Source organism: Lepisosteus oculatus, chromosome 2 (genome assembly GCF_040954835.1).
Source record: "Lepisosteus oculatus isolate fLepOcu1 chromosome 2, fLepOcu1.hap2, whole genome shotgun sequence".
Taxonomy (NCBI): Eukaryota; Metazoa; Chordata; class Actinopteri; order Semionotiformes; family Lepisosteidae; genus Lepisosteus; species Lepisosteus oculatus.
This window is the reverse complement of record NC_090697.1, coordinates 59,878,610-59,900,719: the sequence shown is the minus strand read 5'-3', so window position 1 is coordinate 59,900,719 and position 22,110 is coordinate 59,878,610. Positions and strand designations below refer to the sequence as shown.

The 22,110-nt window shown below is 35.1% G+C and overlaps 1 protein-coding gene across 1 annotated transcript; it reads right to left on the bottom strand.

Annotated features, from left to right (window-relative positions):
- Positions 1–1,077: 1,077 nt before the first annotated feature.
- gpn1 (GPN-loop GTPase 1) lies at positions 1,078–21,906 on the bottom strand. The gene is made up of 14 exons (XM_069179916.1): positions 21,661–21,906; positions 20,974–21,067; positions 20,234–20,273; positions 19,037–19,103; positions 18,236–18,273; positions 16,519–16,597; positions 15,790–15,884; positions 14,226–14,271; positions 13,534–13,680; positions 11,496–11,578; positions 11,041–11,080; positions 10,652–10,742; positions 5,857–5,961; positions 1,078–1,707 (listed from the first exon to the last, which is right to left on the bottom strand). Exons 1-14 carry the CDS (start codon positions 21,868–21,870, stop codon positions 1,616–1,618), a joined length of 1,227 nt encoding a protein of 408 aa, XP_069036017.1. The 5' UTR covers positions 21,871–21,906; the 3' UTR covers positions 1,078–1,615.
- Between the last annotated feature and the right edge of the window lie 204 nt (positions 21,907–22,110).

The following is a 22,110-nucleotide window of genomic DNA, read 5'->3' as shown; positions in this document are numbered from 1 at the left end:
GATAAGGTTGCCGTTTTATCATTGAAGATTAAAGACACTACATTACTGCAGAATCAGTCTTTTTATCACAAATATAAAATTATTCTTTAGGTTGATATATGAAAAGGATGTCCCAATAAAATGTTATATTTTATGGGTTTTCAATTGATTCTGCCACATATTGTAGCTAAGGTATGATATCCATGGATAACAACAAGGTCCTAGGAATCATTGTGTCTGAACTGTAATGACTACTTTTTTAGCTATTGAACTTCAAAATATTGCATAGTTCAATCAATGTATAAAATAAAATTTAAATCCCAAAACTTTAAGTAGAGTAAGAAAAGGTAGAACTGATACATTGCTAATGAAATCAATTTTACCAGTACTGAGAACTTCTACCCAGAAACACACTTGAAGATGCACAATAAATCAGTATGAAGTAGCTCCTGAATTGCAACATGTAAAATCATAAAAATGTAAGAATACAAAAATCTAATGCCACTTTTTCAAGCAGAGGTTGGGCCCTATGAAGACTGTTATGCATTTAGCTGATGGGGATATTGATACCCTAAAGGCAAAGCCTAACTAGTCCTATGGGATCAAGGTCAGCTATGATTGTTTCAGCTTGACATGCAACAGGAACACCCTGTGGCTGACATTCATGCTTGCAGGATACTGAAAGCAACAGCTGTGTCTGTCCACTCACTGTCATGTGTTGTCGTGTCCACACCATCTGTCTGTCTGGAAACTTCAGTTCAGCCTTCTGGCTGGGGACTTGCCGTGTTTAAAAAACAGTTGTCATGAAATGCACCTTGCAATAGAACCGTGCCTAGTGTAATCATCTTTGTTTGGAATGGAGCACTGAATTAACAACAGGCATTTCAAATTTCAGGAGTTAGGGAAAAACGGTAATTCCAAAAACCCAGGCACAATATGAATAGAGCTTTTTAGCTCTTCAAACTGATTCATGCAACAGATGGATTTAGTACTTGTACTGTAGCTGAGATTTTCCTGTTTTTTCCACTAGGTTTTCATTCACTATGACTGCCAGAACAGCATATAACACACAGAGTACAGTGAACACCCACACAAGAATGCGTTTCACTCAAAAAATTTATTAAACAGGTTTTCATTCCATTGCAGGCAATACTACAGTTTGCCACTCCTTGATATACCCCCACAATAATATAAAACAAAATAAAAAATACCAGTATTTTGCATTTTCACCAGTGCCTGTTTACTGGTAGAATACATCTTTAATATGCTGTCTAAAAGGAGGATATTAAATGAAAGATACTAATAAATACCTTAAGCATATCTGGGATTTCCAGATATCCTGTTTACTCAGTTATCATGTCTTCAAAACATAAATTGACCTTGCCTGATACACCATGTTATGCTTTCCTCTCCATATACTGTAAAATGTCTTATATTTCTTTTTTCCATTCTACATGTTGTTGACAACCCGATTACTAATCTTTGCAAAGAAGACTTCAAGGAACATCTCTGACTGCCGATGTACCTATTTAACAGGAAGTCATTATCCCTCTTTTAGTATGGATCCAGTGAAATACAAAAAGGGCACAGTTCATGGTGGACTTCAAAGCTTACTGGTGCTGACAAGCTTGATCTCTCACAGGTGCTTCTTGTTTCGAACTTCTACCACCTTTTTTCTTTCTTTTAAAAAGTTCCCAAATGCCTCAGTTTCTTTACTCTCTTCAGTGCCTGTGAAAAGAAGAACAAAGAACAGTATAAGAGATGGGAAAAAGGTTGAAAAGAAAATACCATAACACCTAAGGTGAATAGAGCAGACCTATAAACAGAAAACATCCATACATTTTTTATTTTTAATCTGAAAGTGTTCTTTCTCAGTTTTTTCTTCAACGTAAGGTCCCCTAGATATGGTTGGTAAACAAATAATAAAATATCCCAGTGTCTCCACCCTGTGTTACAAAATTTGACATAACAGTATTGAGTTGCAGGACTGAACATGCACTAAAGAAACTGAAATTCTGTGTTTGCACATAAGAAATGTAACACTTCTCACAGATGATTCAGCCTATAAGTATACAATAACTGAAAAAAGATCACAATGACTGTAACAATTCATTTTGTTAAATTCTAAGTAGAATTGTTCAACAAATCCCAGTAGCAATGCTTAAACATAATTACATTTATCTTAACACACATAGAGTTCATCTACTGGTTTCAGTATTAATGTTGTGTTGACATTTTAATGGTGCTAAAAATTATATATAATTGTTTATGAGCAATACAGAAAAGAGCCACCATACACATAAACTGGGGCTTATTATGGCCAAGGAGTAATACAAAGTGAGGTGTCTTTCAAAAAGGAAGCAGGGTATAGAAAGTAGCACACAGATCACATTTTGTACCACAATTCCTATCTGTGAGTACCAAAAGGCCTCTTAAAGGTATGGGTACATTTATGCATTGGCGGATATTGTACTAAACTCATTTCAAGGACACAATGTTTTGAATTGTTCATTTTGACAAAACAAAATACAAATCCAAGGAGAAAAGTGGATAAATTGTACTCTGAAGATTAGAGGAAGCACTGGATGTTAACAATTATGCACTAGCAAAATATGCCCTAGCTCTGTGTCTTTTCAAAAGTAGAACTTCTGCTAAAGAACACAACCATGAGCAATATAAGGATGGGCACTACTTTTGTTGAAAACCATTCTTAGTATGAAACACTCCCTTGCAGTGCTAGAGCAATACGTATGTTCCTGTCTATGCTGCCAGTCTAGCAAATTCGGGCCATAAGCCCTTTTTATCCACCACACCCTTGATTTTAAAGCAGACGAAGTAGCTGTTATTATAGATTACTGATGATAAACAGAAGAATTTTAAATGCAACATGAATCATGTTGTCAGCATCACAATTCTGCATTATGATCTCATGCTATCAACATTTCCAGTTCAACAGCAGTAAATCACTAGCATTTAAAATATTACTGTATTAACATTTTATGCTTGGACCTGCAGTGTAAGACTCAAGTACATCTGGTTACCATATAGGGAAAGATTTATTTGATTTGTTTCCTAAATTACACATTTATTATTATATTTGCTATATTTCTTTCTGAAAATGTTGCTAGACTCTGTATCAAGTATCCAGTAACATTTTAAACTAGCAATCTCCAAAGTAACGGCCTTCACAATTTCTATTTTTACACACTAAAGAACACGATTTGACCAAACCAGGGACATATTATACAAAGAATTTAGGAAGAATTTTAGAATTTGTCTATTCAGACAGGGCAGCTGCTAATTGTTGTAAGGAGAGAGGGCCGGCCCCCGGGACCTCAGAAATAAAATCAGCTGTTCTTTGGGATAAGAGATAATTTTGCCTAACAAACGTTTCACTTTCTGCATTAACCCCAGTATTGATGGTAAATATTAAAACTAGTATCTCCTACGAGAAATGCTACAGTTCCTGTGAAGAACTGGTACTCGTTCTCAAGAATTCTCATAAAGTACTTTAAAGCATTGTGTTTTTAATATAAATGGTAAGGTCGGGCATTCCCCCGTTTTAGTGAAGCTGGGGTGTTTTTTTTATTCATGCGCACCACATTGAGGTTTCCTTTTAGGATTACGCCTGAGCCATATTACACTGAATATGGAAAGCACCCTAAAGTTACATATTTCTGCAATGTTCGACAGGTCGAGCGTCAAGTTTCCATGTCAAACGCTAAAAAAAACCCTCTTCATACTATAGATTATAGGTGCTGCGGGATATTAACATAGCCATAAGAAGACATTACTTCAGTCTCCAAAGGTTTTTATCCCCTTTTGTAAGAACACAGTGGAATCTGCCACTCTATGGGAATGGTGGATTAAAACCCCTAATTGACAGTCAGGTGGGGAAAGGAGTAGAGAGGAGGTAAATAAGTTTATAGTCACCGCTTGCCCCCCATAGACGGAGTGGAAATAACTCGGAAAAGAGAAGACTAAATTTCGTGAATGTGGACTGCCATTGAGGCAGGCTTTCTCCTAGAACTTTTTACCAATTTTGGGGGGATTTTTTTTTTATATATAATAGGATATACCTAAAATCAGTTTTTTCTTGCTTGTAAAAAATTATTTATTCCCCAAATTTACCACTTTTTTATTTCAATTTCTCTACTCAATTTTTGATAAATCTGATTTTTGGGGTGTCCCGCCTACAGAAGTACAATTACTTTTTTCTTTGGTTAGGGACAGCACCTTCACAGCTCCACACAGCATAAATGAAAGCCAACATTTTCAGTGCCTTTCATGTCTTCACCACCTTAAAAAGTTTCCAAGTATTGTTGAAATCTGAGTTTGTAATTGTGACCTTTTTAAACTGAAATTTTTAGATTTTATACAATTCGCTTCAAACTTATAAAGCTAATATGCTAGGCAAATTAGGTTGTTGAATACAATTTTAAGATTGAAAAAGCCCTCAACTGCAGAAGTTCAGGTACAAAAGAATAGTTTAAAGGTCACAAAATCGGTGGAATGGTCTTTGTCTGTGTATGAAGTCGTTTAACCTGACATCTGAGTAATTGCATGTGTTTCTAGAAGTTTCTTCAAAAAGATATTGAATTTCCAGATGCCGCTCATACTGTGATATGACAAATCAACCATAAGGAGCACTTAAAACAAATAAGGAGCAAATTGGCAGAGAGGCACAGAACAGGAGAAGGTTACTTATCCCCTTGTGTACAGTGCAGTCCATCAATTCAGAAGTAGAATATGCATCATATACCACCCAAACATGGCCTAAATCAGGCTGAAACAGATGGGCAAACAGGAAAGGATGGCACTGGGAAGACAACAGCGGCAGCAAACAACTTGCAAATTCTATTTTGAAATGGGGGTTCAATGACACAGGATCTTAATACATCAACAAAAACCATACACAATCTTGCTCTGATTGGACAAGCGGCACGAAAGAAATATACTACAGACAGCAAATTTTATTTTAACAGGTTCTTTGCAGATTTTGCTGATATTCTGTGTCCTTTAAATATAATCGTTCAGTCTGAGAACAGCAGTTTTTATTTTTATTTAAAAATAATATATATACACCCATATATACTTATTTTATATGTGCAATTCACCAAAATGTGATATTACTGTCAGGGTGTGAATACTTTTGAAAAGCACTGTATATGCTTCATTTCCCTATCAGCACCTGTGAGGCTTAAAAAGGAGTCTCACTGTGACTCCTCAATTTGGATTATTACCGAAGATTAGATTGCCCTTACATGTGTTAAACCTGTCTGATTAGAAATAGTCAGGCACTTCTGTATATCTCTATTCACAGCAACTACTCCAGAGCAGTTCCCTCATCTGCCACCCCCATAAAGCTATTCATCTTTTGACATGCTGCAAGCTCTACAGCACCTGACAACATTGATGACACTGCAGGCCTGTGTACAAGAAGCTGCAGAGGTTACTCTAACCTGGTGACATTCTGCCAGTTGTGAAGCAGGGTTAGGAGACACTTAAGATCTTCCTTTTGTAGCTCCTTCTTATTGCAAAGGGAAAGAAAATCCTGTAACATGGCACATTTACAGTACAAGTACAAGTAGGTAGCTGCATCAGCATTTGTAGGCTGCAAAGGAACAAGTAAATGTTTCATCCATGATGAAAAGAAAAGAGATCATGTCATCTGAAGGCTCCACAGCCAAAACATTGTGTCTCTTTTCTTTTCAGCATGGATGAAACCTTTATATTTATTGTACTCCATTTGTCATCATATAAACTTCAATTGCAGATTAACTTTCCTTTCTTAACATCCATGCCTACATTTATAACCCATATGGTAGTGATATAGACATTTTAAGGTGATATGACTAATATCCAAACAGTACTGACGAGTATGGTCGACGTCATCTGTGTCACTGTCGATTTCTTCATCGTCCTCGTCTGGATTTCCCCTTGTTAAGATGAGGTCACTTGGGCCTGCAAGCTCAGAGGGTTCTGTTAGAAATAATGCATCAGTGGACAAAAACGTCAGAACAGTGTTGACATGAACCCCTTATTTATCTTCAGTTATTAATTCTTCCCACATGATATGTTTGTAAATATTTATCGTTTAACTCTACTGCCTTGTCCATCGCTCCACTATCTCATTGTGCACAAAGAAAACAAATGTTGCTCCTTGGTATTCCCTGACTATAGGGAGTGTGTTAGTAACTTTCAGAATGTGCTTGCAAGGTAACCTGATGACAGGATCTGATTTTCTATTTACAGATGCAGCCATTCAAAATGTACGGTACAAACCCACGGTACGGTACACTACCCACAAGCCACCACAGGGCACCGCGGTAAGTGATTGGCTGGCCAAAATGACCGACAGGGGCACTCGTGGTGCATTGGTTGGTAGTGAAAAGATTTAATCATTTAATCATTTTTAATCGGTTTGTGTCTTCTAGGATATAATACCAGCGAACTCTTCTTTTTATGTCCACTTTAACAGACAATCTCCTTTGCTTTTAACCGAGCGTTTAATAATTTCCTAAAATGAAAATGATTTACTTTATTTCCCTCGAGGGATCAATAAAAGTATCTATCATCTATCTACATAAACTATCGGACAGAATTCTGGGGTCTCCCTATACCAGAGATTATGGTAGGGCTTCAGAATGGTGATTGGCTGACACCATCTGACACCCCTCTGATTGGAGAAAAAAGACGTGCTGGTTTGCTATACATACTGTACCAGGAAGAGGATTTCTTTCTATTCGAAATGTGTATTTTAAAAGTTTAATTAAGAAGTAAAAACCTTACAGCGTACACAGATTTCTAAACTGATCAGGATCGTTATCTTTGTCTTATGCATAATAATGTTCACTACTCTGTCCAGCAAATTAATAATAAACTTTATTTTATATAGCGTTTTAAATGAATAAGTAATTAGATTGCTCATAAACCTAATCACTTATTCTACATGAACACAGCGTAATTGTTCTCTGAAAATGCTTTTTCTTTTTATTTAGGCTCAGATTTCAACTATAGATCGATTGTTAATAACCATAATAACGGCCAACCAACAAAAACAACCATATAAACATAATACCAACCAAAAACATAGATGATAACCACAATACAAAATCAAATATATCAAACCATTAAACTCTCTCAAATTCATCCAATTACCATAATCTTGCCCCTTATGCAAAACCAAACTCTCCTCCCATCCCAGTTTATCCTCTTTATTATAAACAAAATCCACCTCAATTTTCAACATAAAGCATTACACAAAATCAATACCTCAACACTCCATACTCAACAACGATAATTCACAAAACAGCCAGAACATGTAACTCCACATTTCCAAATAGACCTCATTTCCATAGCCCACCCCTTATGAAAAACATCCCTCCCCTGTTCTCTCTCTCTGCTGGCGTTTGTAATCGTTTTTATTTTTTAATAAATTTTAGCAAAGTCATGTATTTTAAAAATCTTAAGATTTCTATATTTATGTCTTTATTTAGTGGTTTCATTAGTGACAAAGGCTAAACTTTCTTGGAAAAATTTATTTTATGTAAACCATAGCATGTTTGCTATTAATTCATTTAGGGCTAGAATATGTTCATTGTCTTCCAATGAAAGAAGGGTTCCTTTCGCCGTAGTCGGGTTGACATTAGAAGCTTGCCACGCCCGGACTGTTACACTAACGCATTAGCATGTTAAAGCGATTTCATTGAGGAGCCTAGCTTCCATAACTAGTAAGTACTGTACTTACTGGGTTTTTGAGGGGGGGAGGTGTCTTTCGCTGGAAATCTCGCCCCCTTCTACTTTGAAAATACCTGTGAAACTGGTTTAATTCGTCACAGCCAGCACTCCCGCAGAGAGGGGGGTTGTACTTGCAGTGCATCGGTATACAGTAGATGGGAAAGCCAGAGCCGACCGCTACGCCGCCCACGTGTTATGCTCTTCGATAATGTCTAAGCCGGAACACATCATTATATCTCATTTTGTATTTCTTAAAAAAAAAAATCATTTGCCCAGCCTTACTAGGAAGTGACAGTATTGTTGTTATCGTTTTTAACCTGTAAAGCGCTTTGAGAAGCCACCTTTAAAGGCGCCATATACAATAAAGTTCATTATTATTACTATTGTTCATTTGCTGGACAGAGAGGTAAACATTATTACACAGAAGACAATTAAAGATAGCCATTTACGTTGCATTGTGCATTGTGCTGCTGTAATACAGTTTTAAATAATTAAAAGTCTAAACAGTATCAGCTTTATTTATGAGTTTTAAATAAAGGCGATTTAAATCAATATAAATGTTTATATTGTAACGCATAGGTGACTATTCATTGTTATTAAAATGACTTAAATTCGATCATGTTGTGATATTTTGAAATATACATTTGTTTGGTGCGAGTGAAGTTTTATTTAATCTCTGAGCCATACTGATTCTTATGGAAGCCAGTTTCCGCCAGGGAATAAAAAAAAACACACTATGGTATTCTCTCTGGTGCAGTGCAGTAAAAACATATCTCTGATGCTGTTCCTAAATGAATATCATTTATGACCATCAGACGCTTTATGCTCCTTTTCTTTTGTCCAGTGGATTGAACAGGGAGAGGCATTTCATGATGTACTTTTCACTGATGAAACAACAGTGGCTCTGGAACAGTTTTCAACCATGTCGTTTTATAAAAAGAGGTGATATGTGAACAAGCAAAACCCAAAACAAACGTATGCCATACGGCGTACGCGTTACTGAAGCTAAAAGTTTAGCTGTTTAGCTAAAAAGTGAAGGCTGTGAAAACATTCACAATGTTCTTTATACACAAAGCAAGAGTTCTCACAACTCTAGGAGGTTTTCTTGAAAATGCTACAGGCGTGCCAAAATCGTTTTTTTAAATTTAAGGCGACTTTACCGGGGTTTTCATTTTCAGATTGTGTATCAAAAAAGGCATTTAATTAAACACGTGATTGCAATTTTAATCAATTACTGTATTGATTGAAACACACATTCTGTACAGATACAGTACAGTCACATTCTCCTGTCGTCCAGTGGTGTAAAACGAATTAGCAGGTGATTGAGATAACAATGCACCGCTCACTGAGTGGAATGTTCTCATTTCTTCTCAAGTGTAAAAAGAGGTGATAATTCTTAATAATTCTGTGTCGCATTAACTAACCTCTTCGGTTTATTCCGCCAGACAGTAAATCAATATAATTATATCGTTATTAATTTGTTTAGATACGCAATTCCATATTATATTCCCTGTTAATCAAATTCTAAAAGTATGCATTTGTTAGATAACGAACGAATTCACAGAAAAGGTTAAAAGACTATCACTTTTCACAAGGTATATAATCCTAATATGGTCAGAAGGAGCACATGAAAATGTTTCCCAAATAACAACATGTAAGACTTTGATGCTTAAAATGTTTAGGGAGAAATTGAATACTGGTGTGTATTTTTTCTTTAAACTACCAAGACCAGCAATATACAGTACAGTTTACATACAGTAATATGTTTATGTTCCTAAATTAATATCGTTAAAAGGCATGGTGAATCGGAGATTATCAAGAATTACTTTATATGACTGGAAACGAATGCGTGATCGGATCAACTAAATGCTGTGGTGTTACTTTTTGTCAATGAAAAAATAAACTCTTTTCGTTTACAAAGACGGTTATAAAGAATGTGGACCAGGGTAATACTTTGAGCCTACAGCTTGTCCGAGGTCATTCATTATTAATACTATTAGTAATATCTTCAGTAAAGACTTTGATGCATACAATATTCCTGCATAATTAAAATATTTATGATAAAGGTGGTAGGTTGTGTACTTTTGTCCAACAGAACAATCTTGCTTTTATAAAATATACCGCCTTTTTAATGTTTAATGATTAACATGCTGTAATACACTGTTTAAATTTTTTAAAGTCTAAAGAGTATACAACTTAAATTCTTAATTGAATAAGGATTGTCCCTCAGCAGTGATCTGGATTTGAAACTGACGTTTTCTGGTGACAGCTCAAATGCTGTACAGGAGAGGTTAACCTTTATTAGCTCCACCTGGCGGTTTTACAAGGTGATTCCAGATACTATTAACATAATCTAATTTGCATACGGTATGACGCGGTATACTGCGACACGCCCACCGTGTTATACTGCAGCATACCCCCGCTTGTTTTGAATGGCTGCATCTGTATTTATTCTATTTTATTTTTAACCTCCATTATTGAATGTGTCTACATTCCCCGCCTTGCAACAATATTTATATATTTTTAATTTTTAGAAACAAGAAAATATGTAATGTAGAAACACAATATTTAAATATTTTAATGATTGACCAAAATAATCAGATTTTGAACAGAATATTTCCCATGAAAGAAAAATAATAGATTACCAACACCCTTAAGAGTTCTAGTTTTCTTTCTCTTTGCAGAACGTACAGGTACGTTTTCTAACCAAAATATATACTTTTTTTTAAAGAAAGCATTTTAATTTTTCTTTAGTTTATATTCTTGATCAGCTTTGATTTCTCCACTTTTTACATGAAATGTTTTTTGTATCCTTAACAAGATCTACAATTCTTTCACAAGAAAATATCTGCAAGCATTTTTTTTACTAAACACTATTTATATAATTATCACAGCTTTCTCCTGAACAAGGAACACCCATTAATCCCTTTACCTGTGGGTATAGTGGTTTCCATGGAAACAGCTCCCATATCTTTATGGAGGAGTTCCAGCTGTTCCTTCTGTTTTTTACTCTGGGCCTCAGCCTAAGGGTATCAGACAGACAAAATTAGAAAACAGTTCTGTATTATTTCAACAGGTGGTGTATTGATGCCCAAAATACAAAGCTACTCATAGACGGTCCAGATTTCTGCATGGTTATTATTGCACACAGGTTGTTTTTTTACAAATACATTTTAATTCTAAAAATTAGAAAAAATAGAAAAAAAAATATTTTTTTCACCAAGTCAAAGGACTAACTGCTGTTACTGTTACTAATTGCTAAATATTTACTGTTTATTATAATTAAAGAAAGAAAAGAACAACCAAAGAGTAAATGCTTACCAATTCTCTGTGAAGCCTTTCATATTCAGGGCGATACTCCCTAAGTAGAAAGAAATAATGCATAATGAACCCATATATACTGTACATTACAATTCCATTATACTACAATAGACTGGGCCAAACACCATTAGACAAAATCCAGTAAATCATACAGCAGGGTTACCACTTCCTCACCTTTCTCATCTTTGTCGCTTTGAAGCTGAGAAATATCAATATGCTTCCAGCAACATGGTTTGACACCCTAGCAATGCTTCTAATCAATCAAATCTACTCAAAAACCTAAAATAACTTAATGTTTCAACACAGAAGTGTCTTCATCAGGGGTAAAAAATAGAATAAAAAGCTTATGACTGCAAATGTACCGCACCATGCCTTTACTAGGAAGTGACAAAACCCATCTTTCAGTTAACTGCAATATGACATATTTTGCAAAATTAAAAAAAGTATTTACTAACGTTTCATACTCCTTTGCAGCCTCTGAAACCTGCTGGAAAAGTTCATCTAGTCCACTGCCTGTGACTGCAGAAACACCAACAACCTGATATTGGCAGAAAAAGAAATAGGTAATAGCCATGAACTAACACTAGAAACTGTTCTAGTACGAATCCAGGCAAGAGACTCACAATGGCTTATGGTATTAAAAAGCTCACTGTAAAACAAACTTCCATATCCTGATTCCTAGCCTAATAAATTAATATCAGCCTGGATTTCACTTTGTGAGTTGAAAAATTAAAATCATGTAATGATGGGTCACTGTTACAAGGGAAGAATCCATTGAATAATACACAGCTAAATAAATAGTAGTTGCTATTAAATAATATTTTGCTTGGATATATAATTCATATGAAGTTTTTGTGTCATCAGCATTAGTGGTGATACAAGGAAACAAAGGCAAAGAAAAGAAAAAAAGGAATGAACCATCCATTTTCTAATTGCTTCATTCACTTCAGGTCACCGTGGAGCAGGGAACATGAATGGTCATAAGGCAGGATACACCATGGATGAGACACTAGTCCATCAGAGAGCACACAGTCACAGACACACACCCACGCTAGGGCCATTTTTCATGTCGGTACTTCCCCGTTATTTTCCGGTTGATATGTCGGTATATATGTACTTCGTCAGTCGTGCTGCGAACGTAACGTAACGTGTATCTAGGACATAGATTGTTCTATCACAAAATGTTAAATTTGTGTTTGCTGTGTTACAAATATATTTTTTTTAATTAATACGCCATGGACAAAAAAAAAAAGAGAAAAAAGGACAAACTTGAGTGCAAAACAAAAGTAAGAATTGATTGAAAAATTTGAAACTTCACAAAGCAAAAGAGAAGTTAAAAAAAATGTTTTCATGTGTGATGCGGATGCTCCAAATAAGCCAATAAAAAATATGAAAATGGCACTAGAATCTTCACTGGAAGATGATGTGTTGAAATGGTATGTGCAACAACGTTCTTGCGGTGTTAATGTACAGGGGTACAGATGAAGTCTGCAGCAAACACGCTAGCAAATCACATGAAAATCGATTTCAAAGCGAGTGATTTTATTTAGTATTATTTTCTAAAGCATGATATGTAATATATACAGCAGAATTTGTCATTATTCACATAAATACGGGTGGCGTTGGGCTTCAAAATATATCATTTGTTATTTAGCAGACTTTTGGTCTCATATACACGCTATTTAACAGACATTAGGATTTAACGGACATTCAGCAATATCGGACATCCCCTCCCCCCAATTAGTCCTTTAAATCGAGGATATAATGTATTTTCCACATTGTTCTCGTAATTAATTTTTCAGTTTCAGTGTGGGTCTCTGTCACACTGCATGGTGAAGCTTTCCTTTAATAAGTATGTCTACGTAAGTGGGCAAAATGTTTTGTAAACTTCACCATTCATTTTGCTCCTGTCATACAGAGGTGGACGTGCATGCCAAATCCATAACATTAATTCTCCCATGCCTCACAGTTGGTATTCTTGAGAGCTCAAGTAGTTCTTTTTCATCTTTACACTAACATTTCCATCACTTAAAGGTTTATCTTGGTCTCTTAAGTTCATAAAAGTTAGTTCCATAACTCTCCCGGATCATGTTGGCAGTAAATTCTAATCTGCTTTTCTGGAGTTGTAGAGAGTTATGCATCTTGCCAGGTAACACTTTTAATTCTGCTGTGTCAGTCTTCAGCAAACTATAGGCTGCTGGTGATTTCACTGACAGTCATTTTGTGGCAGTTTTCCTTGACAGTTATGATATTTTTTGTCATTAACTATAGGCGCTTTTCTTGACTGACCTGATCTTGTCTGATTGGCTATTATACCTGGTGTTTTTTTTTTGTTTTCAGTACATTCTAAACTGTTGATTTTGGAAAGCCCAATCACCATGCTATGTTTTTCAGTTTCTCTTTTGTTTCAGCATCAGGATTGCCTGCTTTTTCAACAGAATGCATAGCTGAGTTCCTAGACCCAGCACTTCCAGAAGATGGCAGTATACACACCCGGAGATTGTTGTAGAATTCATCCAGCACCAGGCTCATTGATCGTGTCAGGTTGCTCACATAAGAAGTCTCTTGGTTCAGAGCATCCTGGAAGACTTCAAAGTCCTGCATCCACTCCACCGCAAAGCTATGGTCAATTATGTCTGTCTGCAACAAAAAGATGCACAATACACCACCATTTAAGACATTTATTAGTTAACACAGAAACACTTGTTATTGATCCATTTTGAATTCCAGTCCACACAACCATATAAGTATAGAATTCCATGTACGAATTTATAATAGAGCCTTTTTTGTTTAAATTCAAGTATCTGTCTTTTAAAGAATGTTGGAGGAGTCCAATGACTTAAGATACTTTTTCAAAAGTTCCTCCATGCTACGAAAACAATGGAGATGTATACACAGCTCCTTCTTGATTGGTTTCATAGACAGACTAAGAGAATATTTATTACACATTTTAAATGGTTTCTCAATCGAATTTCTGGAACATTGTGGAAGGAGAAACTGTTTTTTAGCTCAGAGACAAGAAGGAAGGAGGAAGAGAAGGAAGGATTCAAACAGTATTTGATTCCACATACACAACACCTGGTAATGAGTATCAGTATACAGGTTGTAAAATTATATATAACCCCCACCACTATAATCCTCAAACACAGCCTGAACCCACTCCTCCTCAAGTGTTTCAGCATTACCTTATTCATGACCACAATAAAGGGAAGCTTTGTCTTGTACAGGATGCTGTAGAGAAGTACAAAAAAGGGAAAGTCAACAGGCAGATCGGTACGTACTGTATATAGCACATACTAAATCTAGGTTATATATAGCTTTTGTCCTTATCATGTACAGGTATGTTTCAATTACTGTAATTAGGAGGTATGGGCTTAAATAAAAGGTTAATGTAAGAGATATTAAATTAAATGCATTTCCAAACTATGAAAATAATCTGAAATGCTTAGATGCATACACAGTTTAAACTTAGGTGATCTGTAAATGAAAAAAAATAAACATGCTAACATGTACAAACAATACGGAAAGACAAAATTACTAAGCAAAATAATATGCACATGGTGTTCACAAGCATTAAATGTAAAAGTTTTGTCTAAGTTTGTGCTGATGAAAAACAAGTATAAGGAGCCAAGATCCTTTTGAAATAAAGGGTCATGCAACACGAAATCAGTTATATAAACATAGATTAAAAGGGGGAGGAAAGAGGTAGGTTTATAACCCAAAACGTAAGAAATTTAGATTTAGATACTCCAAATATGTTTTAAACTATATTAGAACAGTTTAAATTCTACAGAAAACAATAACTTCAACACACCACACACACATTTTTGTATACATTCCCAGTCTCACAAAGGGGGAATAAATAATAGGTCAATTAAAAAACAATTTGCCTCAGAATTGTTGCCAACAGTGAATACCAACCAATGAGGTGTTAAAAGAACTAGGTGAACTTCAAACAAAGTGCCTAAAGCATACACTATTTACCTTCTAGTGCCGAAAGAAATTAGAATTTTTTTTCATAAACCACACAGAAATTATTACGATATGTTTACATGTTACATTGTGCTGGGGACATATGCTAGGGTGTTTTCCTGCTTTTCTTGTGATTTTCTAGTCAGGCTTTCCTCAGTTACATCTGCACTTACAGAAAATAATGTAAGAAATCAATACGAGCTTTTAAATGAAGACTGCATGCTTGGCCAAAGTCTATGCAGATTCAAAACAAATAGATCGTATAAATAGCAAGGAAAATGGGAATTAACTGGTGCAATGGATAACTTAGGTGCAAAAAAAATGATAAAGTACTAGAAGAAAAACACTTTGGTTTAAAGCTATAAGAATCCAAAGTAATATGTACTATGGATCAAGAACAAATCAAATTCCTGGTAACTCATTTAACCCTTGTTAAATGAAAACAACAAGTACTAACAGTTAGAGTCAGGACTGAGATCATTAACAGGGGGTACCACAAGAATCGGTATTAGTACTGCTGTTTCTAACCTACATCAGTTGTATGACTCTCATATGGTGAGTTTAAGACTGGGCAGACAACTGACAAATTAACTATAATGTGAATAAGTGCAATTTATTAGATATTCAAATGAATAACAAGGACTTAAATACCAAATGGGTGGTACCAGAAAAGGCAACAAAAAAGGAAGATTGAGATATACTTAAAAACAGCCAACTGTCACAAAACTATAGAAGAATTAGACTGGTTTATTTAACAGAAATTAAATTCTTACGAACCTGCAGGCATACAGCATGTTTGACATAAAAGTGACAGGATTGACACTCCGAGACGTATCCATCACATAGACCACCACACAGGGGAAAGAGGAGGCCTACAGAGCAAGAAGAGCTTCAGTTCTCACATTTTTACCACTTCAGAAGAGAAGCCTGTGAGCCCTTTGCTTCAAACTACTTAATAAAATGTAATTAAAACTATCCCACAAATTCAGATCTGGAAAGCACTCCTTGTCATTCTTTTCCATAGCTGGAATACAGTAAACCTGTTAAATCATCTTATAACATGAACAAGAGCCATGTGTGGGTAGGATCAATAAGGTTATAAAAGAAGGAAATATTTTATTATAGCATTCGCATTCTTTTTGTGTTGACTTGAAATGTAATTCCTTCACAACTTCTAATAGGAAAAATAACTGTTTTTTTCTAGCTGGAAAATAGAAAAATAACTTCTAGTTTTTTTCCTGAAGGCACAGACTATGCTAAAGCTAGACATAGCTTAGGGCTGCCAATAATCTCCTGGTCAAATGTAAAAAAATCAACAGAAATCTGTTAATGATACTGTATGATGTTAATGAAATCAGTTCAGATTTATCCAAGGGTATAAGCCCTGGCTACCTGAGAAATTTCACCAAATCAAAGAGATAAAACTAAGACGAATGTGCATCGTATTACAAAACAGTAGTACAGCATGAAAATGACTAATGGTTCTAATATCTTTTCTTTACATACTAAAGCTTCTGTGATGATTGTCCCAGACGCTGACCAGGTGAACACTTCAATCTGTCCTGGGGTGTCAATTAATACATACCTGTGGGCAGAAAAAACATCAAGGTTCAACAAGTACTAACAACCTGACATGGACTGAAATCTGCCAGCCAGTTTGCAAACTCCACATAGCAAATGACTATGGATACAGGTGGTTGTGTTTGTTGAGGTAGGAAAGAGACCTTAACTGAGATTAAGATTTTAGGATTTTAGTAAATCTAGATACACTACATTCTGTGTGATTGTGCCCTAAAACATAATTTCGCATGTCCATTCTTCTGAAAGTTGGATAATTGTATGTTGTTGGTATAAATGCTCCAAACATTTTCCATGTGCAAAAACATTTAGAAATTATTAAATGATCAAGCAAATGTGATACCAGTTAAAAGGGGCAAGTACCAACAGTTATGAGATGGCTGCTTTGCTATCATTGGAAGTTGTGCACTTTATTAACTGTCCCATATAAACTATTTTTTTTTTCTCAAAGCACAACATAAACTGAAAAAAATATTCTGAATAATAAAGGTTAAGTGAATTTAAAGTTATGAAGAAGCTTTTGTGTAACATACACACAACAGCTAAAACAACCTTAAATGGTGGTCGGTGGGTGTCAAGCACAGTATTTTTTATCAAAACTCATATTGCGTGTAATCGAAAATATGGAATAAAATTTACTTTTGTTTTAACACCGTTAACCAATTTATATTGTATTTGATACAGTAATAAACAATATATACAAATTATATACTATAAATAATGTTTACAGGTTTAACCATAACAGTCAAGATAAGTACTGTAGCATCTCCCACAAAATTAAAAAAGGCAACTTTCAAGCTTTACACTGGTAAAAAAAAAAGAACATCTAATCTAGCATTCATCAATAGTATTTCACTAGAGCCCCAACACATAGAGGAAACTTGCAATTTTAACATTTTAAACACTAAATGTCTTAATATTTTACATGTCTGTCTATTACTCATTAACAGACATACAAAAACTTAAAATATTTTAACCTGAAAAAAACAAGACATTATTTTATGTTTTGAGTTATGGGTCTAGATGGGTCACAAATAGCTTGTACATGCACATGGGTTAAATTATTTAAATTCTGGGTAGGAATGAGATGTATACCTGCATACAATAACTAAAAATACCAATAATCTGCCAATATATTAAAATAATCACAACAGGCTATTTGCTAAATTATTTATCTAAACTTTAGTTATGAAATGGGACAAAGGAATACTCGGTCCTCTGGTATACAGTACGTGCTAAGCATGGTAACCCTTCAGGTGTCTTTAAATATTGACAGGTACAGCAAAACAATGACAGAAAAATACAATTTTACCACTTTGTTTAACAAATGTATATAATATATACAAAAATACTAGACATGCAATAATATTTAAACACCACAAAAGACACCACTTTGTCACAGGTATTATGTTGTAGAATACTCATGCTTGCCTAATGAGTGCAAAGTCAATGAAAGTGAAAAAAAATCTGTATGACAGCTTTATTTGAAGCACAACTGCAGTAAGCTTTAATGCTAACATTCAGTTTCAGTTGAATCATACTGGAAAATAATCTAGCTAAATGAGTCTTTTCAGGAGGTTAGAAATAACCTTACTGCAGGCAAATGTATAAAACGGTAATGAATAATGACCGTCTTCACACTTACTGATAATCCTTTTGTTTTTTCTCAATAAATTTCATGACCTAAGAGAGAAAGAGAAAACATTAATATCTTGTAGTTATCACTGTAATGAACTGAATATCTGATTCAACTTGGCCCCATTCTTGACTTTTTCATTTTAAAGTGTATTTATTGGAATGAGTTTAATGTTTCATTTAAACATCTTCACAATGATCTTGAGATTGATTGAACTGAATTCAAAGAAATAATATAACCCTGAGATTTTATCCAGATGCTTTATTGAAAAGCATGGCATGTTCAAATAAGTTCTGTCCTGACAGTAAGGTGCAATAAAGATTTGAAAGACAAACTGTTGCCACCCTTTTTATTCCAAAAAGTCATGAAAAGAATAAAAACTTTCTCCATCTAGACATATCCACTCAGAATGTTAGACCTGGGCTGAATACAAAATATGAAACTATATAGAGAGGTGGTGTGTCTGAACTTTAGCTGAATATCACATTCCAGTTACACAGTGACCACAAACGTTACAGCAGGAAAGAGTAGTGTTCCCCATCATGTATATTTTTAAAATGCAAAATGTATGAAATCCAAATGTATACTTCAACACTCATTATATAGTGTTTATATTAGAATAAGACCATTCTCCTTGCTATTTATACAAATTTATTAAAATTGAAAACATCAAAATTTTGAGTCTTTCCCCATCACTCTTAATAATATACATTAAATACATTTTAAATTATTCATTGATTACAGAGTAACATTTCTGAGATCTCTTGAAACCATGTCTGGATAATACTTGGTACAAGCAGACTGTGTTACCTGATCAAATCTAGTAGCGAAGAGATTCAGAGAGGTGACAATCCCCCCGTTAGGTCCCAGTCCGTATCTATGATCAGGTTAAGGGACTTCTTTCACCAAGTAAAATGTAAACTTTAAGGAATAAAATAATTTAAAAGTCTAAATTAAAAGTAAAAATGATTACTTATCTTTCTAAAGAGGATCTTGTCCCTAATGTGAATATAGTGTGAATATATCAATAAAAAGAAGGTGGGCAAGAAGAAAATATTCACCAGTTTGCTTGGTAATTAGTTCCCAATATTGCAAAGGTACTGATTCAGCACCGTTATGAAGGATCCCAGAGATTCACCATACATAACATGAGCTTTTCACTCCAGACACCCATAGTTTTACATTAAGAAGTACCTTCTAATTTTAGTTTAAAAAAATGCACCTGTTTAAAGATTCTACTAAGGGGCCATTTTTTTTTATTTCAAAACTTAATTTAAAGCATTCTTGTAGATTGACCACCTCTATATATTTGAGAAATATTTTACTCCGAAACAATTGCAAGCTCTCAATTTCAAGACTATTTAAGAGTAACTTCCTTTGGTTCATAAACAAAAACAGACAGGCTTCATCAAGTAAGATAATCAAATAACTGCAAGTGGAATCTCCGGGGAGTGCATTTAAAACTTACAACAAGGGGCATTTTTTTATACAAAGGGTCATAGGACGATGGAACAAGAAACACAGCCACGCTATTGAAGACAATATCATCACTTCTTAAGAAACAAAAGGGTAGGATCCTTGTACCAATAAGCTGCAGTAGTAAAAACCAAATAACTGTATTAAGCTAGAGAAGGGTCAAATGGCCTTCTCTAGTTTACAGTATAAGTTTCATGTTCTTGTCAAAGGCACCAAAAGTAATGACATTTTTCTGTCTAAAGCAATAGGTGATCTCATCAATTTGTGAAGCAAGAACATACTTTCAAGAGACATTTAAACAAGTTTTTGGTTTAAATTTATTTAGTACCTATAATGATGACAGGTTAAGGTGTTTGATTTTTTTTAATTCATTGCAGCCAATTCACAAAACAAAGTAATAAAACCTAGAATGCTTTGAGCATGTGTAATGGCAACAACTTATCTGTAGGAAATTATTCTTAAGCTGAATTATTTGAGGTGCACCAAACATTTATTTTTGCCTCATTTATTCTATTATGTTGGAAAGGATACTGCTTCATCACTTCTTTGTAGTTCACAGTGTCCCGAATATCTGAAAAGCAAACAAACAAGATACAGGTTACAAACCTCAGTTCTACGTCTCATCCAAAGGACCCTTTTAACAGTATAGAGTCCCCATCACTATACTGGAGCATTAGAACCCACACAAACTGCAGGGAGAGCACCCCCTACGGGCCATACTAACCCCTCTTCCAGAAGCAACCTTAGTTTTTCCCGGTAGACTCTCATCCAGGTACTGACCAGGCTCACACCTGCTTAGCTTCAGTGGGCTGCCAGTTGTGAGCTGCAGGGTGATATGGCTGCTGGCCATAATTATTTGACCCAGGTGGGATTTTGCTTAGATCCTCGCATCTGATTAAAGTTTATAGATCTTCACAACCAGCTTATTAGCTCAGTGCAAGGAGGTCAAAGCACCTTCCCTTAGTTTTGGCTTAACTGTATCTTGAATTTAACCATGCATCTTAACATACTGAAATCCATACATTGTCTTGTTATTGGAAACAATCCCCTCAATGTTTTATTCAACTATCTGGAGGGTTTCAACCACTTTCTGCAGCTTTAACATAACTGATAGTACTAAATTCCTGCAGGATGTAACCCTAGTCTACTGTACGTTAAATACTAAGAAATTCTGGTACCCATTAATACAGCCTTAATATTAAGTAGTGTATAATTTGACTATTACTACATTTTAGGGATTGGTTAAAAATTCTTTCCCTCTGGATACTTACCAATATTTGCTGGAAAGGGAACCTCATGAACTGCCGGATCAAGATTTATCACATAGGGAGGAGATTTCTTTTTGTGAAGATATGCAGTCAAACGCTGCAACCATAAGACATCACTGTGAGTGACCAAAAGCAAACTATGGAGACTGAATTGAACATAAATTACAACTGGCAGTTTGTAAAACTCATCCAAAGAAAAAAAAAGTGAACGGGATATACAAGCTTTGTATATGAATTTAGATAATAATATGACTGAATAATGTGTTTTCGGTTATACCATACAGATGTTAGGCTATGTTTTAACTATATGACACCTGGATACACAATATTTCATGTGCAACCAACACAATCTTTCATCTGAAACGTCTTCATTGTAGATACGAAAAAGAAAAACAAAATACGGGAAAAAAACCCAAAACCTTATCTGGCGTTCTGGAAATCTATAAGCACATCATGCGATTCTCACTAGATAACAGAACTCACGGGAAGTTTTGGAATGGATGTGTTAAGGGATGCAAAGTACTGTAGTTATATAGCATTCAGTCAAAACTTTATTCTGATTTTTTTCTAAAAGTATTATAGTAAACAATGGTGTAGACAAACTGAACTGTATAATCATGTGAATATTGTTTTCATTTAATACGAGACTCCTATACTGTGTGTGTTCATAGTTAAAAGAAGTAAAGTTACCTGTACAAACGTGGTTTTGCCAGAACCTGCCATTCCAAGCACTATAAGACACACAGGTTTCTGATTTCGACCCATCCCCATTGGCTGCGATCTTTCGGCTTCACACTTTTTAATACCGTCCACTCCTTCGCCATCGTCACATCTGCTATCATCTCCATGAAGGCTGTTGCTATCACGATCAGGTCCTAATTCACCTCCCGCAGTCGCCATGTTGCCTCAACGCTGCCGTAAAAATATAATACTGACGCAAAGTTGCAGAGTGTCACTCGACTTTAGAAGCCGGTATTGTTGTGAAGTCGGATGACGCCATCTTAGTAAGGGATCGTTTAACAGGGCACATTTTAAAAAAGAACTATAACAAATTATTGTATTGATCTATTTTACGGAAGGGATAATTTGTGCATTTCCATCTTGTATTGTAAAGCTTAATTTAGTGAATATACCAACTGA